This window comes from Talpa europaea (genome assembly GCF_964194135.1).
Source record: "Talpa europaea genome assembly, chromosome: 16".
Classification (NCBI taxonomy): Eukaryota; Metazoa; Chordata; class Mammalia; order Eulipotyphla; family Talpidae; genus Talpa; species Talpa europaea.
This window is the reverse complement of record NC_140084.1, coordinates 49,871,187-49,890,654: the sequence shown is the minus strand read 5'-3', so window position 1 is coordinate 49,890,654 and position 19,468 is coordinate 49,871,187. Positions and strand designations below refer to the sequence as shown.

The following is a 19,468-nucleotide window of genomic DNA, read 5'->3' as shown; positions in this document are numbered from 1 at the left end:
CTTACAGCACAATCTGAAACAGGCCCTTTTGAGCTGGATTCTATGCATGCAGAGGTATCCCCTTCCGCTGCATTCCCTCACCCACCCTAAGACTGCCCCTGGAAGGCAGTCTGCCATCTAAACGTTGTCTCCTTCAGTGGGGCAAGTTCACCTCTGTGCCTAGTTCCCATCTCACTGCTACTGCTAAGCTGTAACATTTCCTTCTATCACACAGCTCCACACACTTCCTAGATGACCAGGTGAGACACCTGCATAAGGACACCAAGCCCTGACCCACCCCCGTAGGCTGGCTGACCCCCATGCTGTACTGAACGAGTATCTGGTTAAAATGCTCACCCTCAAGCTAAAGGACTAGGCGCTTCAGGAGCACATCAGCCACCACCGAGGGTCTCTCTAGCATGCCCCCGGCCTAAGGGCTTCTGCCAGAGCTCCTTGCTGCAGCGACGAGATAGCTTTTGGCCACTTTGGAGCCTTCTCCCAGGCTGTGGACCAAATGGTAACATAGCTTCCTGCGCAGCTGCTGATTGTGTGTGTGGTGTGGGAAATGAGCTGGAATGCGTTTTCACAAGTCTTTCAGTCAGATAGGGCTGGCAGGGAGGGTGGGATTGGTTCCAGTGCCCACATCTTTTCAGTCTAAGGTGTGATCTCACCTGTGGGCGTGTTGCTGTGGATGGTGGAGCCTAGGTTAGTAAGACCTGGGGCTGGTAGCCGGAGATATAAGACAGCAACATCCAGGCACTGTGCCAGCCTCTGAAAAGAACTGACTCTGGCTCAATTCTGAGGATTAGGTAGAATTATGATCTCTTTATAGGGGCGAGTTGAGGCTATTTACATTGTTTGAGAACTAAGACATCAAGCCCCAAATGGAATCACTTATGCTAAGGTCCACCTCAGCAAACCTAGAATTAATGCTTAATGATGGTTTCCCAGAATGGAATCTTAACCCAGTCAGTCAGGAACTACCTGTTAGGCACTAGCGAGGTCACCTGCCAGACCCCTGCTTCTCCCTAGGGAAAGATGATCTTGGCACCACCCTATCCATGCTGTAGTATAACTTTCCTGCCTTGCTCTCTTTCCTGTGAAAGTTCACTTTTCTACATCTCCAGGAATCTTCTGTCTGTTAAATAGAATCTGTCTGATTCAGAACCACTGGATAAAACCAGTAAGATCTTGAAAATGTACTGAGTTTGTTTTTTTAAACATCTTTGATTTTTTTTTAAATACTTCTAAATATTATGAGTAATAAACTATAATAACGCTTCTAGTCATCTGTTTAAATGTCAATTTACAAAAGGAACTATAGAATCTAAGACTCCCCACCTGACCAGGAGTGAGCAAATAGCCCTATGTTCTATATGCACAGAGACTCTCATTCTTACAAGTTATCTTATTCTTCCCACAGATATGAATCCTTTCAAGAGCTAACCTAAACATCCCTCCGTCTTTGAAACGTGAATTTCCCCTGCAAAAGTGTGAAACATATGTCTCAATGGTTTCTATAAATACTTTTAAAGTTTTATATGGCGGGTGTCACTTGGAGAACTGACATTTTGGCTGCAGGAAATTCTTTCGGAAGCTCCTGGGGTAGGGAAAGGAACTTCCTTTCCTATAAGGATGTGTCTTTTCTATTTTTCTTCAAAGATTTATTTATGCACACAAGAACTGGGGTGCAGGCCAGAGGTGTGTGTGGGGGTATGTGTGTGTGTTTGAGAGAGGATTCACCAGAGACAGAGTGGGAAGCAGAACAGATAGATTTACTGAAATACATTGCTGAGGGGAGAAGCAGGAGAGACAGGAGAGGTCTGCTGCACCATGTGGGTTAGCAACCTGAACTGGGATCAAACTCATGCTTCAGTGGCTGCAGATATCTTCATAGTACTGAAACTTAAACCCTTGCACCACCAGGAAGGCTAAGGATTTGTCTTTTCTTAGGGACTGCCATATCCTTTCTACAAGCAGTTATGTCTCTCCAAAATGAGATGCAACCTCCCCTTCATTCTTAAAACTATACAGTAGGGGCCTCCCTGGAGGCACAGGGGTTAAAGTCTCAGCACCATCAAGCTATTGCCAGCCACTGCAGCATGATTATGATTGGATCCCTGGATCCCCAGCTTGTTCTGCTCCCCACTCTGTCTCTGGTGAATCCTCTCACACATACCTCTGGCCTACACCCCAGTTCTTGTATGCATAAATAAATAAAATCAATCTTTAGAAAAAAGACACACAGTGAATTGGTTGGTAAATGACTTTGTTATGGGGTTGACAGTGTAGAACAAAAACGACTCAAGTCTATCAGACAACTTTGTTCAAAAAACGCACAGGACTTAACCCTCTCCCTGGAACACCGGTGACTGTCTTCCTGGAACTCTTGCCTCATGTCTAACATGCCGTGAGGGCTCAGTTTTTCCTGAGCAAATCTGATCTCCCATCTCAAAGTTCCGCATTCCCCAATCCACTGCTGTCTCTGGAACCCAGCCCAGTCTGCACTGGGACAATCTCTCCACTCCAGAGTGGGCACCTTTCAACAGCGTCATCTTCGCTTCCGCATTCCAGGCGGTGCTCTGGGCTCTAGATGGGGAAAAGTTTAGTTAAACTGATGTAACAAAGAAGCCCCTTCCTCTTGATTTCTCTCTGATGTGGGAAGTACATAGTTGGTGTGTGACCAGCAGGGGGCGCTGTGCCAAGGCTCATTCCAGGGGTGCAGGTTGAGGGCTACCTGCACTGGCAGGGACAGATGGCTCCCACACCTTGTCCTAAGGTGACTGCCGCAGATGTCCCAGTACCCCAGGCAGCAAGAAGATGGAAGGATAAACTAGAGGGCGAGCCATTTTCTTAGGAAGCCATGATCTGTCCATTACACTGAGTACCCCAGTTTTCCCCATTTAAAAAATGTGGCTAGAAGAAAGCTTGACATGTGTGGCCCATACGCTGTTTTTATTGGATTCTGCTATAGGGTTTAATACCTATTTATACTTATATTTTATCTTAAAAATAGTTACCAATATATATACATAATTCCATAGGAACCATAATGGTGATAACTATACTTGGTGGAGATTTGATCATCTCAAAGTGCTTTCCATACATTTACACCTTTCGTCCTCACTCCAGTGCTGAAATAACAGTTCACACTCTACAGTGCTTAGTATGTATTGTCTGTTTTAACTCCATCCAGTCTCAAATTGTGAATGTGGAAACCATTTTACTCATTTCCACAGTGACAAAACTGAGGCAGATCATTTCAGTCACAGAGCAGCCTTGTTCCAGAGCGCCTGTGAAATTTGTGCATAAATATACATAGATTTTTGGCTGTGTCCAGAAGAAAATATTTTCACTGGGAAGAGAATTTGATCCATTTAGAAAGTGGGGCCTGGGATGAAATGGAGGCTGAGAATGTGGGACTGAAGCATCTGCGTGATGCAATCAAAGGTTCTGATTAATCCAGATTTTCTTCTCTCCAAGGTGGGACCTTGACCACCTAGGGAAGGGCTGGAGGGTGGGGCAGCTGGAAGGAAGGGGAAGGTGAAGGGAAGAGCAAAGAGTCCAGCAAAACCTATACAGTGGAGGCAAGAATGTCAACATTTTTTAAAAAAGATTTATTTAATGCATACAAGAACTGGGGTACAGCCCAGAGGTGTGGGGGGGGTGAGAGGATTCACCAGAGACAGAGTGGGGAACAGAACAGGCAAATCTACTGAAACACACTGCTGAGGGGAACAGCGGGGAGACAGGAGAGGCCTGCTGCGCCATGTGGGTAACCCCCTGGCCGGGGATGGAATTTGTGTTGCAGTGGCTGCAGATAGCTTCATAGGTTGCATCTTAACCCCTTGCACCACCAGGGAGGCCCCAAGAATGTCAATATATTTTTTTAAGCTTTTTTTTTTTTTTTTTTTTTAAAGACTTCATTTACTTAAGCATAGAAGAACTGGGGTGTAGGCCAGAAGTGCAGAGGTGAGCAGATTCACCTGACTGGGGAGCAGAATAGTCAGATTTATTGAAATTCACTGCTAAGGGGAGCAGCGGGGAGACAGGTGAGGTCTACTGCATCCTGTGTGTCACCTCCCTGGCCGGGGATAGAATTGGTACTGAAGTGGCTGCTGAAAGCTTCATAGTGCTGAAACTTAACCTCTTGTACCACCAGGGAGGCTCACACCAAGCTTTTTATGACTAGGCTATACTCAGGGCCTCCCTGGTGGTGCAAAGGGGTTAAGACTCAGCACTATGAAGCTATTGGCAGCCACTGCAGCAGGAGTTCAATTCCCAGGCAGGGAGGTGACCCCACAGGGTGCAGCAGACCTCTCCTATCTCCCTGCTGCTCCCCTCAGCAGTGTATTTCAGTAGATCCACCTGTTCTGCTCCCCACTCTGTCTCTGGTGAATCCTTTCACCTCTCTGCACCTCTGGCCTCCACCCTAGCTCTAGTATGCATAAATAAATAAATATTTTTTTAAAAAGTTATACTCAGAGGGCCTCCCTGGTGGCGCAGGCGGTTGAGTGCAGCACTGTGAAGCTGTCCACAACCTCTGCAGTGCCGGTTCCATCCCTGCCAGCCTCGGAGCAACCCACATGGTGAGCAGACCTTTCCTGTCTCGCCTGCTGCTCCCCTCAGCAGTGTATATCGTCAAGTCTGCTTGTTTTGTTCCCAGCTGTCTCTGGTGAATCCTCTCACCCTCCCACGCATCTGGCCTATACCTCAGTTCTTTTATAAATAAAATAAATCTTTAAAAAAAAGTTATACTCAAAGATACTTGTACCGCGAAGCTCACGGCATCATTATTCACAATAGCCAGAAAGTTGAAGTGACCCAAGCGCCCATCGGTAGATGAATGTGTACACAGAATGGAACAGGACAACAGATTGTTTTCCAGCCTTAGAGAGGAAGTTCTGACACCTGATGACACCTGATGGTGGAGCCTGGGGAGTTGGGCGTGTTGCAATGCCTTCATATACATCGTGCAAAACCATATTCTGGGATTGCATTAAACAGGGTGATTTGTGCATGATTGAACACAATATTAACCCCAAGCGAGCATCCTCAGCCACAGTACACTACACGCTCCGCGACATTTCCTTGAATTCCCTCATGGGCTGTTTTGGGGACAGAAGTGTTGAAGACAAGGCTGGATTAGGTAAGAACAAACTGAGGATCGGCTGCTTGCCGCCCCGCTTCATGCTTGAAGACAGAGGAAAGATCGGGCAGCAGAAGCTCCAGAAGGGGAGGCGAAGACAGGGAGGTGAGCAGAGGGGGAACCTTTCTGGATTATGCATGGCTGGAGTTCTGATTCCGCGGCTTCGTGAGGTGTAGTGCGCTTGATGGGGTGTGGAATTGCTGTTTGGAGGGAGGGTGGTCGGCTACAGGGCTCTGGGGGCTGGGGGTGTGCATCAAGGCAAGCGCTGACGCTTCACCTAGAGGCGCGAGGCGAGGCCTGAGCGCTAAGCACAAACCTTCCAGGTGCCGCGCGGGGGCGCAAAGACTCGGATCCGGTCCACCGGGCTGGAGCTGGAAGATCCCAGCAAAGTCGGAAAGGTGAAAGCCGGGGTTGAACCGGATCAGGCAGAAGAATTCAAACTGTGCCAAATTCCAGTGGAGCAAGTCCTGCTCCGTCGGTGAGATCTGGGATTGGCGGGTCTGGGCCATGCGACGCGCGACTGCGCGCTGCGCTGCGAGGAGCCCGAGGGGACCGGGGAGTGGGGTCCAGGGGATGCAGTCCCGGGAGCCCAGGTGAGGACCCGGCCACGAGATCCGCATCCGGGGCCTGGAGACCCACGAGGGGCGGGGCCTTGCTGACGTCAGCGCCTCCCACCCCCCGCTGGTTGATAACCCAGGTAGGACGTGCGCGGTTGCTCATCCTCAGCGGCTGGTGCAGCCACAACCCGGGGCCAGGTAAGGAGACAACCTCTGAGCCTTGCGGGGAGGGCCCCAGCGGACTTGCATCGGGGCTCCCAGGTGTGGGAGGTAAGGGGCCTGGGGTGGGCACTGAGCTTGGGGCTTAGCAGGCGAGGACGCACGTGGCGGCACCAGAATCTGGGGTGTGTGGGGGCACTTGAGAGGCTCGGGGGCCTCGGGACGCGCGAGGAGGAGACGGGCCCACGGGTGGAGACAGAGAGAGGACTCGCCTCTCAGGTGTGAGCACAGGAGAGAAGGCTGGGGTGCAGAGGAGATGCTGGGGGGATGCGAGGGGGCGGGTGGGAGAGACGGAGGCGGGTGAGGAGACCTTGGACGTGTTGGCACAGACCTCCGCGAAGCTGCTCGCCATGTCGGCCTTCGGGCATCTTCCTTCTGAGTCGGGCCCGGCTGACTGCCCGCTCCCTACTCCTCTTCTTGAACCAAACCTGGGGAGAAGCGGAAAGTGAACCAGGGTGTCCTACTGAAAACGCCCTCAGGACAGAAAATGCTTTCCAAAAAAAAAAAAAAAAAAAAAAAAGCTTCCCATCTCTTCCTCTGATGAGTTAGGAGACTAGTTTCTAACTCTTGGTACTCAAGTTCCAGGAGGAAGGTGGGGGCTGCAGGGGGAAGAGGTGGGACAGTTGGGAGCTGGGAGGCTGGAGGCGGTCAGGGCTCAGGGACCTGGTTGGGAAGCGCTAGGAAGTCCAGAATGCCAACTCTCAGCAATCTGGTTAGGGAAGTTGCTTGGGTCTGGGCCAGAAAGCTTCTGGCAGACATTAGTGGGAGGTGGCTACCCTAGAAACCCTTTAGGTTGTGATGCTGGGAATATGAATAAGAATAAAAATCTGAGCTGGGTGAAACTGCCTCCCCAGCCCCTAACTACATGATCATGCAGGATCAGTTTGTTTTTTTTTTTTTAAAGATTTATTTATTTATGCTCTGGTGTAGGCCAGAGGTGCAGGGGGCGGTGAGTGGATTCACCAGAGAGAGTGGGGAGCAGAACAGGCAGATCTACTGAAATACACTGCTGAGGGGAATAGCGGGCGAGGTAGGAGAGGTCTACTCTGTCATGTGGGTTGCTCCCTGGCTGGCCAAGGAATGCAGGATGAGTTTTTTGTTTGTTTGTTTGTTTGTTTTTAAAGATTTATTTATTTCTGCATACAAGAACTGGGGTGTAGGCCAGAGGTGTGGGGGGTGAGAGGACTCACCAGAGACAGTGGGGAACAGAACAGGCAGAGTGACTGAAATACACTTATGAGGGGAGCAGTGGGCAAAACAGGAGAGGTCTGCTGTGCCATGTGGGCCGCTCCCTGGCTGGCCAGGGATCAAACTTGTGGTGCAGACAGCTTCGCAGTGCTGTGCTTTACCCCTTGTGCCACCAGAAAGGCCCAGGATGAGTTTTAAGATGTTTTTTTAAATTCTGTCCAGCCTTGAGAAAGCAGGAAATCCTGTCTTTTGCAACAAGGTGGGTGAACCTGAGGGAATTATGCTAAGTGGCTATAAACCACTTACAAGCCAGACACAGAGGGACAAATACTGCAGGATCTGGTTTATATGTGGAATTGTCTCAATCTCTCAGAAGCAGAGACTAGAATGGCTTTTCCCTTGGGCTGAGGGTGGGGGATGGAGAGTTGTGGGTCACAGGGTGTACACTTCCCGTTTATGAGCAAGTTCTGGGGATCTCTTGTACAACACGGCAATTATAGTTAATAATGCTGTATTGTAGAGTTGCAGTTAGCAGAGAGAGTAGATTTAAGTGCTCTTCACACAAAACACACACAAAAAGGCAACTGTGGGCATTGATGGGTGTGTTAATTTCATTGCATACATAAATCTATTAGGCCTCTATAAAGCCAGGAAAAATTAGAGACATTCCTTAAGCTGGGAATTTATTAGGTATTGAGTCTTACTGAAGGAACAGTAACTTCCTTAGTTGGTCTTGGATAAAACAGTGGTTCTTGCCTGGCACTGTGGCTGTCCTAGGGGTGGGGGGAGGCAGGTGATGACTCAGGAAGCTAAATTCATTATCCATCTTCCTGTTTTACTGGGGTCTGAGACTCAGACCTAGGCCAGACAGTAACAAAGTGCACTGAACAGTTAGATATATTTTTTTAAAGATTTATTTATTTATATAAGAGTTGGGGTACAGGCCAGAGGCACAGTTGGGGTACAGGATTCACCAGAGAGAGCGGGGAGCAGAACAGGCAGATGGACCGAAAGCACTGCTAAGGGGAGCAGCAGGCAAGACAGGAGAGGTCTGCCGTACCATGTGGGTATCTGCCTGGCCGGCTGGGAATCAAACCCAGGCTGCAGAGGCTGTGGACAGCTTTACAGCGCTGCGCTCAACCCGCTGCGCCACTGGGGAGTTCCTGAACAGTTGGATTTTATACATCTCCATCACTATTCTTTTTATTTTTTTTAAAGGTTTATTTATACGTACAAGAACTGGGGTACAGGCCAGAGGTGTGGGGGGGTGGTGAGCGCATTCACCAGAGACAGAGTGGGGAACAGAACAGGCAGATTGACTGAAAAACACTGCTGAGGGGAGAGGTAGGCGAGACAGGAGAGGTCTGCTGCACCCTGTGGGTAGCTCCCTGGCCAGGGATCAAACTTGTGTTGCAGTCACTGTGGATAGCTTCACAGATGGCGTTTTAACCCCTTGCGCCACCAGGGAGGCCCATCTCTAATCTTTTTCTGGACCCTCGAATAAGCATACCCTCTCCCAATTATCCAGCCTCAGTTGGCCCACAATTGCAATGGATAAGAATCCAGGAAGTCTTCACTTAGCATAGTCAATAGGTTCTTAGAAACTGACATTAGGGCCTCCCTGGTGGCGCAAGGGGTTAAGTCTCAGCACTGTGAAGCTTTCCACAGCCACCGCAGCTGGAATTTGATCCCTGGCCAGGGAGCTGACCCACATGGCACAGCAGACCTCTCCTGTCTCCCTGCTGCTCCCCTCAGCAGTGTATTTCAGTAGATCCACCTGTTCTGTTCCCCACCCTGTCTCTGGTGAATCCTCTCACCACCCCGTACCTCTGGCCTGTACCTCAGTTCTTGTATGCATGAATAAATAAATCTTTAAAAAAAAAAAACCTGACTTTAAGTGAAGTGACATATAATCAAACCTATTTGGCCAGAGAGACTAAGGGATATAAACAAGAGTTAAATCCTACAGCCTATTTCTGGTAACAGAAACAACACCCAGCTTCTCAAGAACAGACTCAAACACTTTTGATACTAAACAATCACTTCTTTCTTTTTCAGACCTCTAGTTCAGAGTCACTGCTGGATTAAGTTAAAGATTTATTTTATTTTCTTATGCATACAAGAGCTGGGCTGGGAGCCCTCCCTGTACCAGCCTTCAGTCCACTGCAGGGCGCATCACACACACTCTCACTCAGCCCTGGACAAACTCTCCCCAGTTTCAAAATAGGACACTGAGGCAGAGAATTTACATCTCGAGAGCTATTCCCTGGCCCATTTATCCTTTCTTAGGGGCTCATTTTGATCAGGCCAGTCAAGGCCAGTGACTTAGGGCCACAGCTTGCTTGGGAAGGAGGCAGGATGCAAGCACAGCTTTGGGGTCTCCAAAATGGTAACAGGCACCGAACCCCCATCCTGGTGGGCCTCAGTCCTCAGCTTCCTCCTTGTCCCCTCCTTGTCCCACCCCTCCCTGCCCACCCTGGAATCATCTTCCGGGAATTTCTCCTTTTCACCTCCTCCCAGCAATGTTGATCTCTGGATGATTAGACTTTGGTTGTGTTTCTTGAGTTTTGACACTGTGGGTAAAATCAAACTCACCTCTGGGTCCCATGCACTCCCTCCACTGCTGAAACCTGGGTTTTCGAAGCCTGCCAGGCATTTCTTCTCTCCTCAGCAGGCTGGAGCAATACTGGGCTAGTCGGTGAGAGGGGAGGAGTCAGAGCTGACTTAAGTACCACTCTTATCTAAGGAAGTCTGCATTGAGCAGCCAATCATCTTCTTTTTCTTTCAAAAACCTGTTTTGCTACTGGCAGAGTTCTGAGCCCTGGGTCAGGTGGGGATGCTTGAAGTCCCTGCTTGGATGAGCTTATACTCTGCAGGGAAGTTCCAGGCTAGTAGTGGAAACTGCACTCAAAAAGCCTATAAAAATGCACAGGTTCTACCCAGGCTGGAAAAGAAGGGGTGAAAGGAACATTATTTGTAGGTGATATGATAACTAAGTATGGAAAATTCTAAAGGTTCAACCAAAAAGCCGTTAAAACAATAAATGAATCTAGCAAAAGGGCAGGCTGCAAAATCAACGTTAAAAAAAAAAAATCTGTTATAGCATTCTGTGAGGGAGGTGGGGGCTTCCTGCACAGGGGAAGGAACCTGAACTACAAATCACTCTCCCAGATTGTGGCTGGCACCCCAACCGGGGCCGAGACCCCCCCACTCCTGTTCATCCATATGGGCTGGCATGTGTTTCTCACCAGACCCCCAAGAACTGGAAAAACTGACTCAAGAGGCCAGTGGTTTTAAAGTTCTCTGAGCCTGTTGATGGATTTATACAGAAGAATTACAGGCGGGGAGGGAGACTATAGGATTCCACTTTACCTGGCATATGGGCAACAGACACTTTTTTTCTTTTTTAAGATTTATTTTATTTATTTTTGCATACAAAAGCTGGGGTGTAGGCCAGAGGGGTAGGGGTGAGAGGATTCACCAAGGACATTGGGGAGCAGAAAGGCGGCTCTACTGAAATCCACTGCAGAGGGGAGCAGCAGGTAAGATAGGAGAGGTCTGCTGCACCATGCGCGTCAGCTCCCTGGCCGGGGATCAAACTCATGGCTGTGGATAGCTTCACAGTGCTGACTTAACCCCTTGTGCCTCCAGGGAGGCCCCCCAAGCAATCTCCCTCTTGAGTATCTACCCAGAGAACATGAAACCATCAACTGGGCAAGTCTTTGACAGTGTTTATTGCAGTGTTACTCACAATAGTTAGGACATGGCAGTGTTCATCCTCATTTGTATTTTAATATTGCTCTTTTCGTCCTGTTTGCCCTTCTTTCCCCTGGTGAAAAGTCCTTCCTTCCACGTGGGCGGACATTAATCTGCTTTTGCCAACAATAGATGAATGACTTTTCCCGGCTGTAGGGTTTCGTGTAAATGGAATGATGTGGTATGTGGCCTTTGGGTCGTTTTCCTTTGACTCAGCATAATGTTCCTTGAAGTGGACATATGTTGTTTTTAAAACTCTGTATTGCACGGTGTCGATTTGCCAGATTAGCTTCCCGTGCCTGGTGTCGCCGCCCCACCGGTGAGCACGCCATCTGTGGACGTGGTTTGTTCCACTGTGAAAACTGTCCCCTTCACAACCTGCCCTGGCCGGGTCTGATGCAGCCTCCCTCAGCCCCACATTTAGGGTGGCGATGAAGTGCCTGGAGAATGAGAATAGTAGCTGGAGAGCTCTTGGGAATCCAAAATGGGAGAAAGGCAGTAAATGTTGGGGTCCTGACAGCAGCCAAAGTGGACCACTCTGTGGCCGCTGGCATGGCCCGTGTGGCCGTTCTGAGTGGGGCATATGTGGAGCTGGAATGAAGGGCCTGGGAGATGTGTATAGACTAAGGACATGGGCCCCGCATCCTGGGAGAGCCTGGGGGGTGTTTGCATATTTTTCCCAGGAGAAGGGGTCATCCCCTTGGCTAATTGCTGTGTGTGAGCTGCTTCTGGCTGTGTTTGCTGAAAATGCTCGCCTCTGGCTTTCTTCACCCTGGCTCTGTAGTTCTTGAACCACACCTGAGAAGGGAAGAGAGAGGAACATGGGGTTGACAGTGAGATTCCCGCAGTCTTCACTTGACCCAGGAACATGGGTGCTTCTGGGTGAAGGGTCCTGCTCCTCTGCCACTTATATGCTGTTTGTGTCCCCTCTTTCCCAGCATATACAGATGATGTGGACATAGCAGGTGATATGATAAAGTAAAACACTTACAAAAATTAGTGGGGCCTCCCTGGTAGCCTAGTGTTGAGTCTCAGCGCTATCACCACCACACCCTGAGTTCGATCCCAGGCCAGGGAGCTGACCCACATGGCACAGCAGACCTCTCCTGTCTCCCCGCTGCTCCCCTCGGCACTGGATTTCAGTGGCTCCACCTGTTCTGCTCCCCACGCTGTCTCTGGTGAGTCCTCTCACCCCCTGTACCTCTAGACTAGACCCCAGTTCTACTACACACACACAAAAAACCCCACAAAAATTAATGGACATTAATCAATATGGTGAAGGCTCTGAAGTTAAGAGGGTGGAGTCGGGGAGGGAAAGGGAGAAAAGTGTATAAGGGACTGGTGGGGGATAAAAGAAAAAAGGAATTATTTTTTTAATCTTCCAATCTGATTTACTTAAAATCATCGCATGTCCTAAAATGTAATCCCCTGGGCAAAAGTGAATACGAGCAGTTTAATGAAAAACACTGAGAATAGTATTTGTGCACATGATAATTATATGACCTTCCAATGTGAAGGTCAAGTTTCATGGGGACACAGACACTCCCACTGCATTACGCATCGTCTGCTTCTCGCTACCTCTCCTGAGACAGCATGGCCCATGGGGCCTAAAATATTGACTGTCTGTCTGGTCCAGGGCAGAAAAAGTTTGCCGGCCCTTGCCCGAGGGCTTCTGGGGTGGGCTTTAAGGGCCTAGATGAGGTTCTGGGTGTTTGGAGTCTTGGGGACTGGAGCAGCATCCAGCTTTAGGAATCCCTCTAGAGGGTGTCTGACTTTCGGACCCCAGGAAGGTGGCTTGGTGTGGGGGGGTGTTGCTGACCTGCAGTACCGTAGGGTGTATCTCCATTTTGGAGGCCATTTCTCTCTGGACACTAAGGCTGGGGTATGGGTTCTTCTTGAACAGGATCTTCAAATCTGCCAGTTGTTTCTCGGTGAACACAGTTCGCTTCCGTTGTGAACACTTCAGGTGCTTTCCTGGGAAGGAGAGAAAGGAGAAGGGCACAGCTGAGGTGCTGAGACAACACCATCCCCTCCCACTTGAGGCCAAGTGACCGAGGACCCCAGATACTGGTGCTCCATCGGGGGGACTTTGCTACTCATCTTCCTAAGCCCAATTCTGCCCCACTTGCTATTGGGCTCTGCAGGAAATGGGTGTTTACATTGGAGTCCCTTGTGGCTATTTTCCTTGTGTGGAAGATAGGCAGCTCCGCTCCACCTGAGCTGGCCGTGAGATTATCCTCATTATCATTCCACGTGAACTAAGTGCAGGTGTTCTTTAGGATGACAGCCAGCTTTGCTGTCCCAAACCCACATTGTGGACAACATCAAGGTGACCTGGGCTGTCTGATCCTTTGATTTGACAGCCAGCCTGTCCCTGAGACGCCACGTGACGATCAAGTGAATGGAGGTACCTGGTACCTGGTCTCGGGCTGCTTTTCACTCTGGCAAAGTGGACATTGTCGCCATCAGTGGCCCCTTATTTATTTATTTATTTATTTATTTATTTATTTATTTATTTATTTATTTATTTATACAAGCACTGGGTACAGTCAGAAGTGCTGGAGGGTGAGAGAACTCACCAGAGCCAGAGCGGGGAACAGAACAGGCAGACTGCGGGTGGCAGGAGAGGTCTGTCGCACCATGTGGGACCCTCACCGGCGGACGGGGATCGAACCGGCACTGCAGAGGCTGCGGGCAGCTTCGCAGCCCAGCGCTCAACTGCTGAGCCACCAGGGGAGGCCCAGTGGCCCCTTCTCTACCTCAACTCCATGCTTTAAGTGCACCCGTATGAGTCCACCCAGGGCAAGGCCAATGGCTGAGAACGGGAAGCTTGACATCAATGGAAAGTACGTCCCATCTCCTGGGAGAGAGATCCCGTCAACATTATATGGGGGGATGCTGGTGCTGAATGTGCTATGGACACATGCGTTGCTGTAGCAACAGGGTGGGCGACCTCATGGTCCATGGTAACCCAAGACAGCTCTGGTGGTGGTGGGGGCCCAGATTAGCTGCCCCAGGTCCAGGCTCAGATCTACTTCCAGATAATTTGCCAAAGAGACCCCCACCGAAAGGGAAGACAGAAGTTATTTAAGCATCTCCAAGAAAGAAAATAATCAGTGCCCCATAGAGGACACCCCAAGCCCCAGGGAGCTCTGGGGGAGGTGGGAAGAGATGAAAAAGACAAGGGGGAGAACTGGACTTACCAAGGATTGGAGTTACCCTCGGACAACATTCCTCCTGCTTACCTCCGGGAAGGTCCCCTGGGTCTGACATCCTGTGACATCCTGTGACATCCTGTGTCTCCATGCTTAGTTGCTGTAACAGGAAGTGGAAAAAAGTGCATCAGGATTTAAATGCAGCCGCAACAACCACACCCAGGTCCCGCTCCACCAATGGGAACCCTAGCTCCTCCCCAGCCCCTGGATCATTCCCGTTCCCTGATCTATCCGATATTGATGATCAACATACTTGACCATTGGAAGCAGAGCCCACAAACTGACTGAATTGGCACATATTGGCCAAAAAACACAGACATTGGTCAGAAGAGTCACAGCGCGCATCACGGAGACTGTATTACGGATGTGAAAGTGCTGAGAGGGGATGTTCAGTGTTCTCCCCACACAAAAAGATGTCACTGATGGGATGGAGGTGTTAGCGGTGGTGGCAAACACATTGTAATGGAGAGATGTAGCAAATCCACACACTTATTTTTTTTTTTTTACAGATTTATTTTATTTACTTATGCATACAAGAGCTGGGGATTCACCAGAGACAGAGTGGGGAGCAGAACAGGCAGACTGACTGGTAGCTCCATATGGGAGCTACCCATATGGTGCAGCAGACCTCCTCTGACTTGCCTGCTGCTCCCCTCAGCAGTGTATTTCAGTCAGCCTGCCTGTTCCGTTCCCCACTCTGTCTCTAGTGAATCCTCTCACCCCCTACCCTGTACCTCCAGCTTGTACCCCAGTTCTTGTGTGCATAAATAAATAAATATTTAAAATAATAATTTTTTGATCAACACATTGTGTATCCTAAATTTGCACAATATTATATGATAATCACACAATGAGAATAATTGCATGATCATCATCATCATCATCAGATAATCGGCATCATCTCCCAGTGACCTGCATAACAGTAATGGATCTAAGAGGCAAAAGAATAGTTCCGTAGAGGTGTTTGGGCCCTCCAAGCAACAATTTGTGTTACATCATCGTAATTCTCATGGTTCATACACATCACAAACACGGGGCCATCAAAGATGGGGCAGATATGATGACCCCAGTGGCTCCACCTTTCAAGTCAGCCTTCCCCAAGCAGTAGGTTGCAGATGGACTCACAGCATACTCCACTCAGGCTCACCCCATTTGATGTTGGTGAGATCTCAGTGCTGGAAGATGGAGATGAGTTTTCCGTGGAGGACCAGCCATTGACGTTGCCCTGGACGGAATTGTACTGGAACAAGTAGACCATGTGGTCGTGGTCAGTAAGGGCACAATGTCCACTTTGCCAGGGTTAGAAATAGTCCTGGTGACTAGCTGCCCAATAGGGCCAAATCTGTTTCCTCTGATCTTCAGCATTTATCTCAGGGATGTGGCTGATGCAAGAATTGATTCCCTGTTGAATAGAAGAGGACCTCAACTTTTTTTTTTTTTATGATTTATTTGTTTGTTTGTTTGTTTGTTTATTTATTTATACAAGCACTGGGTATAGTCAGAAGCGTGGGAGGGTGAGAGGATTCACCAGAGCCAGAGCAGGGAGCAGAGCAGGCAGAAGGACCGAAGTCCACTGCTGAGGGGAGCAGCGGGCGGCAGGAGAGGTCTGCGCGCCACGTGGGACCCTCCTCCGGTGGCCGGGGAGCATCCGGGAATCGAACCAGGGCTGCAGAGGTTGCAGGCAGCTTCGTAACCCAGCGCTCAACCTCTGCGCCACCAGGAAGGCCCAGACCTCAACTTTTCTTATTAAATGGGTTCAGAGGGCCTCCCTAGTGGCCTACGGGTTGAGTCTCAGCACTACCACCACGATGGCCTGAGTTCAGTCCCTGGCCAGGGAGTTGACCCATATGGTGCAGCAGACCTCTCCTGTCTCCCCTCTGCTCCCCCTCAGCAGTGTATTTCAGTAGATCCACCTGTACTGCTCCCCACTCTGTCTCTGGTGAATCCTCTCACCCGGCCCCCGCACCTAAGGCCTACACCCCAGCTCTTCTACACAAAATAAATAATAAAATCTTTAAAAAAATAAATAGACTCAGAAATGCCTGTCTACCTTAGAAAAAGCACACCTGAAGGATACGTCTGTCGTTTATGGAAAAGAAGATGTGATTGAGTTTTTGAGTCTCTGTGGTGGTTTTCAACCAAGGCTGTATGTTATCACCCTTAGGGGAGTTTTAAAACATGCCTGGGGCTCCACTCCAGAGTCAATCAATTAAAATCTCTGTGGGCAGGACCTAAATATAAGGATTTATAGATACTCCTCAGGGGATTTCAGTGCCCAGATAGGATTGGAAACTGCTAGCTCGTTGTCCACCTTCAGAAGGAATAAGCTGGTGTCCCCAGGAGTTCGCCTTGGAGTCTGGAGAAAGTGTGCATTAGGGATAGCTCCCAAGAGCATCACCCCCCAGCTATCACTCACTGCCCATCAGGAAGACTAATTCCAGGAAAGGAGACTCCATGCTAATCCCTCAATCAGTGGTATTAATTTTATGAGTGCCAGAGTTACTGTAATCTTATCAGAACTTTCAAAATTTTATAATCTGAATTAATCTCTCACCTATCTAGCTGTAAACCATTCCCTCCCCATCCTGTCTTTACCTGTAAACCTTTCCCCCACTCCTGTCTTTACCTGTAAACCATTCCCCCGCTCCTGTCTACCTGTAAACCATTCTCCCCACCTGTCTTAATTAATTAATTAATTAATTAATACAAGCACTGGGTATAGTCAGAAGCGTGGGAGGGTGAGAGAATTCACCAGAGCCAGAGCGGGGAGCAGAGCAGGCAGACTGACGAAATACACTGCTGAGGTGAGCAGCGGGCGGCAGGAGAGTTCTGCGCACCATGTGGGACCCTCGCCTGTGGCCAGGGATCAAACCGGTGCTGCAGAGGCTGTGGCAGTTTCGCAGCCCAGCGCTTAGGTATTGTTCAATGAGGTTACTCTGTGGTGTGGTCTGGCAGCACCAAAGTTAGGGGATTCTGCGTGTGGTCTGGATTGTGGGGTCCAGGGGATTGTTCTCAGCAGGGAGGCTACCCAGGAGCCTCTGGGAATACACACCTGGAATCTTCCTGTGAGGGCAGCTGCTGAGTGCAAAACCCACACGTCCCCCAACTCAGCTGTAGGCGCCTGTGTGCGCCTCTAGTCTGCATTGTAGAGAGAACTCTGGTTGGAGAGTGGGGGAGGGTATGCTCAAAACGCCCAATCTGTGGGCAAGGCAGGAACCACAAATTTGACCAATAGCACCACCTTCTGGAAAACAAATCAGAGGTTCCCAACGTTGCCAGCCAACCTGGTGAGCTGTGAGAACTAGACAGGAAACCTTGAGAATCCTGCCGCAAGGGAACCAGAAGAATGGAACAGGTGTCCTGATACAAAGACAGAGGGAAATACCAGGAGACCCCTCCTGAAGGTGATCAGTAAATATTTAAAGAGTGTCCTTCAAATATGAAAGCACCAATGCAAAATTATAAGAACACAAAAAATCAAGGAAACATGACATCACAAAAGGAAAATAATAATTCTCCAATAACCGAGATCAAAGGTATGGAATTTTGTGTCACTAAGTTGTATGTAACTGTACTAGAATAACCTTTGTACCTGATGATACCATATGCAGGAAAGTTCCTTTTGCTGGCTGAAAACACCAACACTTTCCTCCTAAGTGACTCATCATTAAGAAATCTTGATTTTCCTCCTCCTTCCCACATTACGTTGTCATGACTCTCAACCCAGGGACTTTATTTTCATCCAATGAATGGGAATCTCGTGATTATGTTTTTGTTGTTTGAGAACTATTCCAATCCAGATCATATTTTTTAAAAATACTGTCCATACCAAATCTTGACTCAGTATCGCTTATTAATGAGTTACCATGATGGTGAACTTCTGGTCGTTGACAGGGTAGGGCAAGTTGTTAAAGATAAAATGATAAATATATTTACTGATGGCCAAGATGTTTTGGCTAAACAAGGAGGTTTCTGAACCTTCTCTGTAATAATAATAGACAATCATTGTGTAAAATATTTGATGCCTGATACTATTAGAGAAATAGCTGATGTCAAGATAGAGGACCATTGCAAAAGAGATTTTACAGAAGCTAGAGGAAGATGCTTTAGCAGAGTATTAAGCTAAGCAAGCTGCTTTGTCTAAAGCCATCATATGAAGATTTGAGAACAAAGAGATCCATGGAGACATTCAAGAATTCCATCATAAATAATTCTCAATGGAATTTTGAGTATAAACAGTTGAAACAATCAAGCCGGAAGATGCATGAGGATAAGATCTTTGGCACAGGGCCTCCTTAAGTCTCAGCGTATCAAGCTATTGCCAGCCACTGCAGCATGAGTTCAATCTCCCACCAGGCAGCTGACCCACGTGGTGCAGCAGACCTCTCCTATCTCCTGGCTGCTCCCCTGTTCTGCTCCCTACTCGGTCTCTGGTGAATCCCCTCACCCCCCACACCTCTGGCTTGCACCCCAGTTCTATGCATAAAAAAAAAGAAGACGCTTGGCACAACACATAATTTCAAATGGACGCTTCCCAACCCCCCCACCCCCCCACGAGATGACCTGTCACAGTTAGGACAAACTTACTACAATATTATAAAAACAATGGTGTGAAATTTTTTCTAGAATATCGGAAGCTGTAGCCATTTTCTGCCTTATCTAACACAGCCCTGCAAAGTGGAATAGATGGAACATGGCATGGAGCCATTTCACAAAGCTCCTTTGGGCATCTTCAAGTAGATTTTACGCACTTGACTCTCCCTGGATTGTGAATATGAGCTAGTAATAATACATTTCTTTTCTGCATGGGGTGAAGCATTTCTCTGTAGAAAAGTTAACATTCACAATGGCTAAAAAATAGATTTTGTTTGCTGCCTATCCTGACTTATTCATGCTGTGATAGAGGAACACATTTTACTTGGATCGTTAATTTACTAATAAACATGTAAGGATTCTCTCTGACAATGAATTTCTTACTCCAAATTTTGTGGAATGGTGGAAAGAACAGTCAGGAGTATTAAAATTGAAATTTGCTAAATTGTTAGATATCCTTGAATTCTCTTGCTGTAAAGTACCATCACTAGTTCTATCACCCTTTGTTCCTTTTTTTTTTTTTTTAAGATTTATTTATTTATGCACACAAGAGCTGGGGTATAGGCCAGCGGTGGGGGGATGAGAGGATTCACCAGAGACAAAGTGGGGAGCAGAACAGGCAGATCTATGGAAATACACTGCTGAGGGGAATAGCTCCCTGGCCCGGGATCGAACTCGTGCTGCAGACAGAGGCTGCAGATGCCTTCACAGTGCTGTGCTTAACCCCTTGAGCCACCAGGGAGGCCCTGATCCTCCTTCTTCCTTGATATTTCAATAAGATTTCCATATATGTCCTTTCCAGTTGTGCTGCT

At 48.5% G+C, this 19,468-nt stretch overlaps 1 protein-coding gene across 1 annotated transcript; it reads right to left on the bottom strand.

The window, feature by feature from the left end:
• Positions 1 to 11,268: 11,268 nt before the first annotated feature.
• DPRX (divergent-paired related homeobox) lies at positions 11,269 to 14,121 on the bottom strand (the record flags this gene model as incomplete). Its single annotated transcript, XM_084257035.1, has 3 exons — positions 11,269 to 11,418; positions 12,668 to 12,822; positions 14,094 to 14,121. The coding sequence occupies 3 exons, from the start codon at positions 14,119 to 14,121 to the stop codon at positions 11,269 to 11,271; spliced, it is 333 nt and encodes a 110-aa protein (XP_084113161.1).
• Positions 14,122 to 19,468: the final 5,347 nt, after the last annotated feature.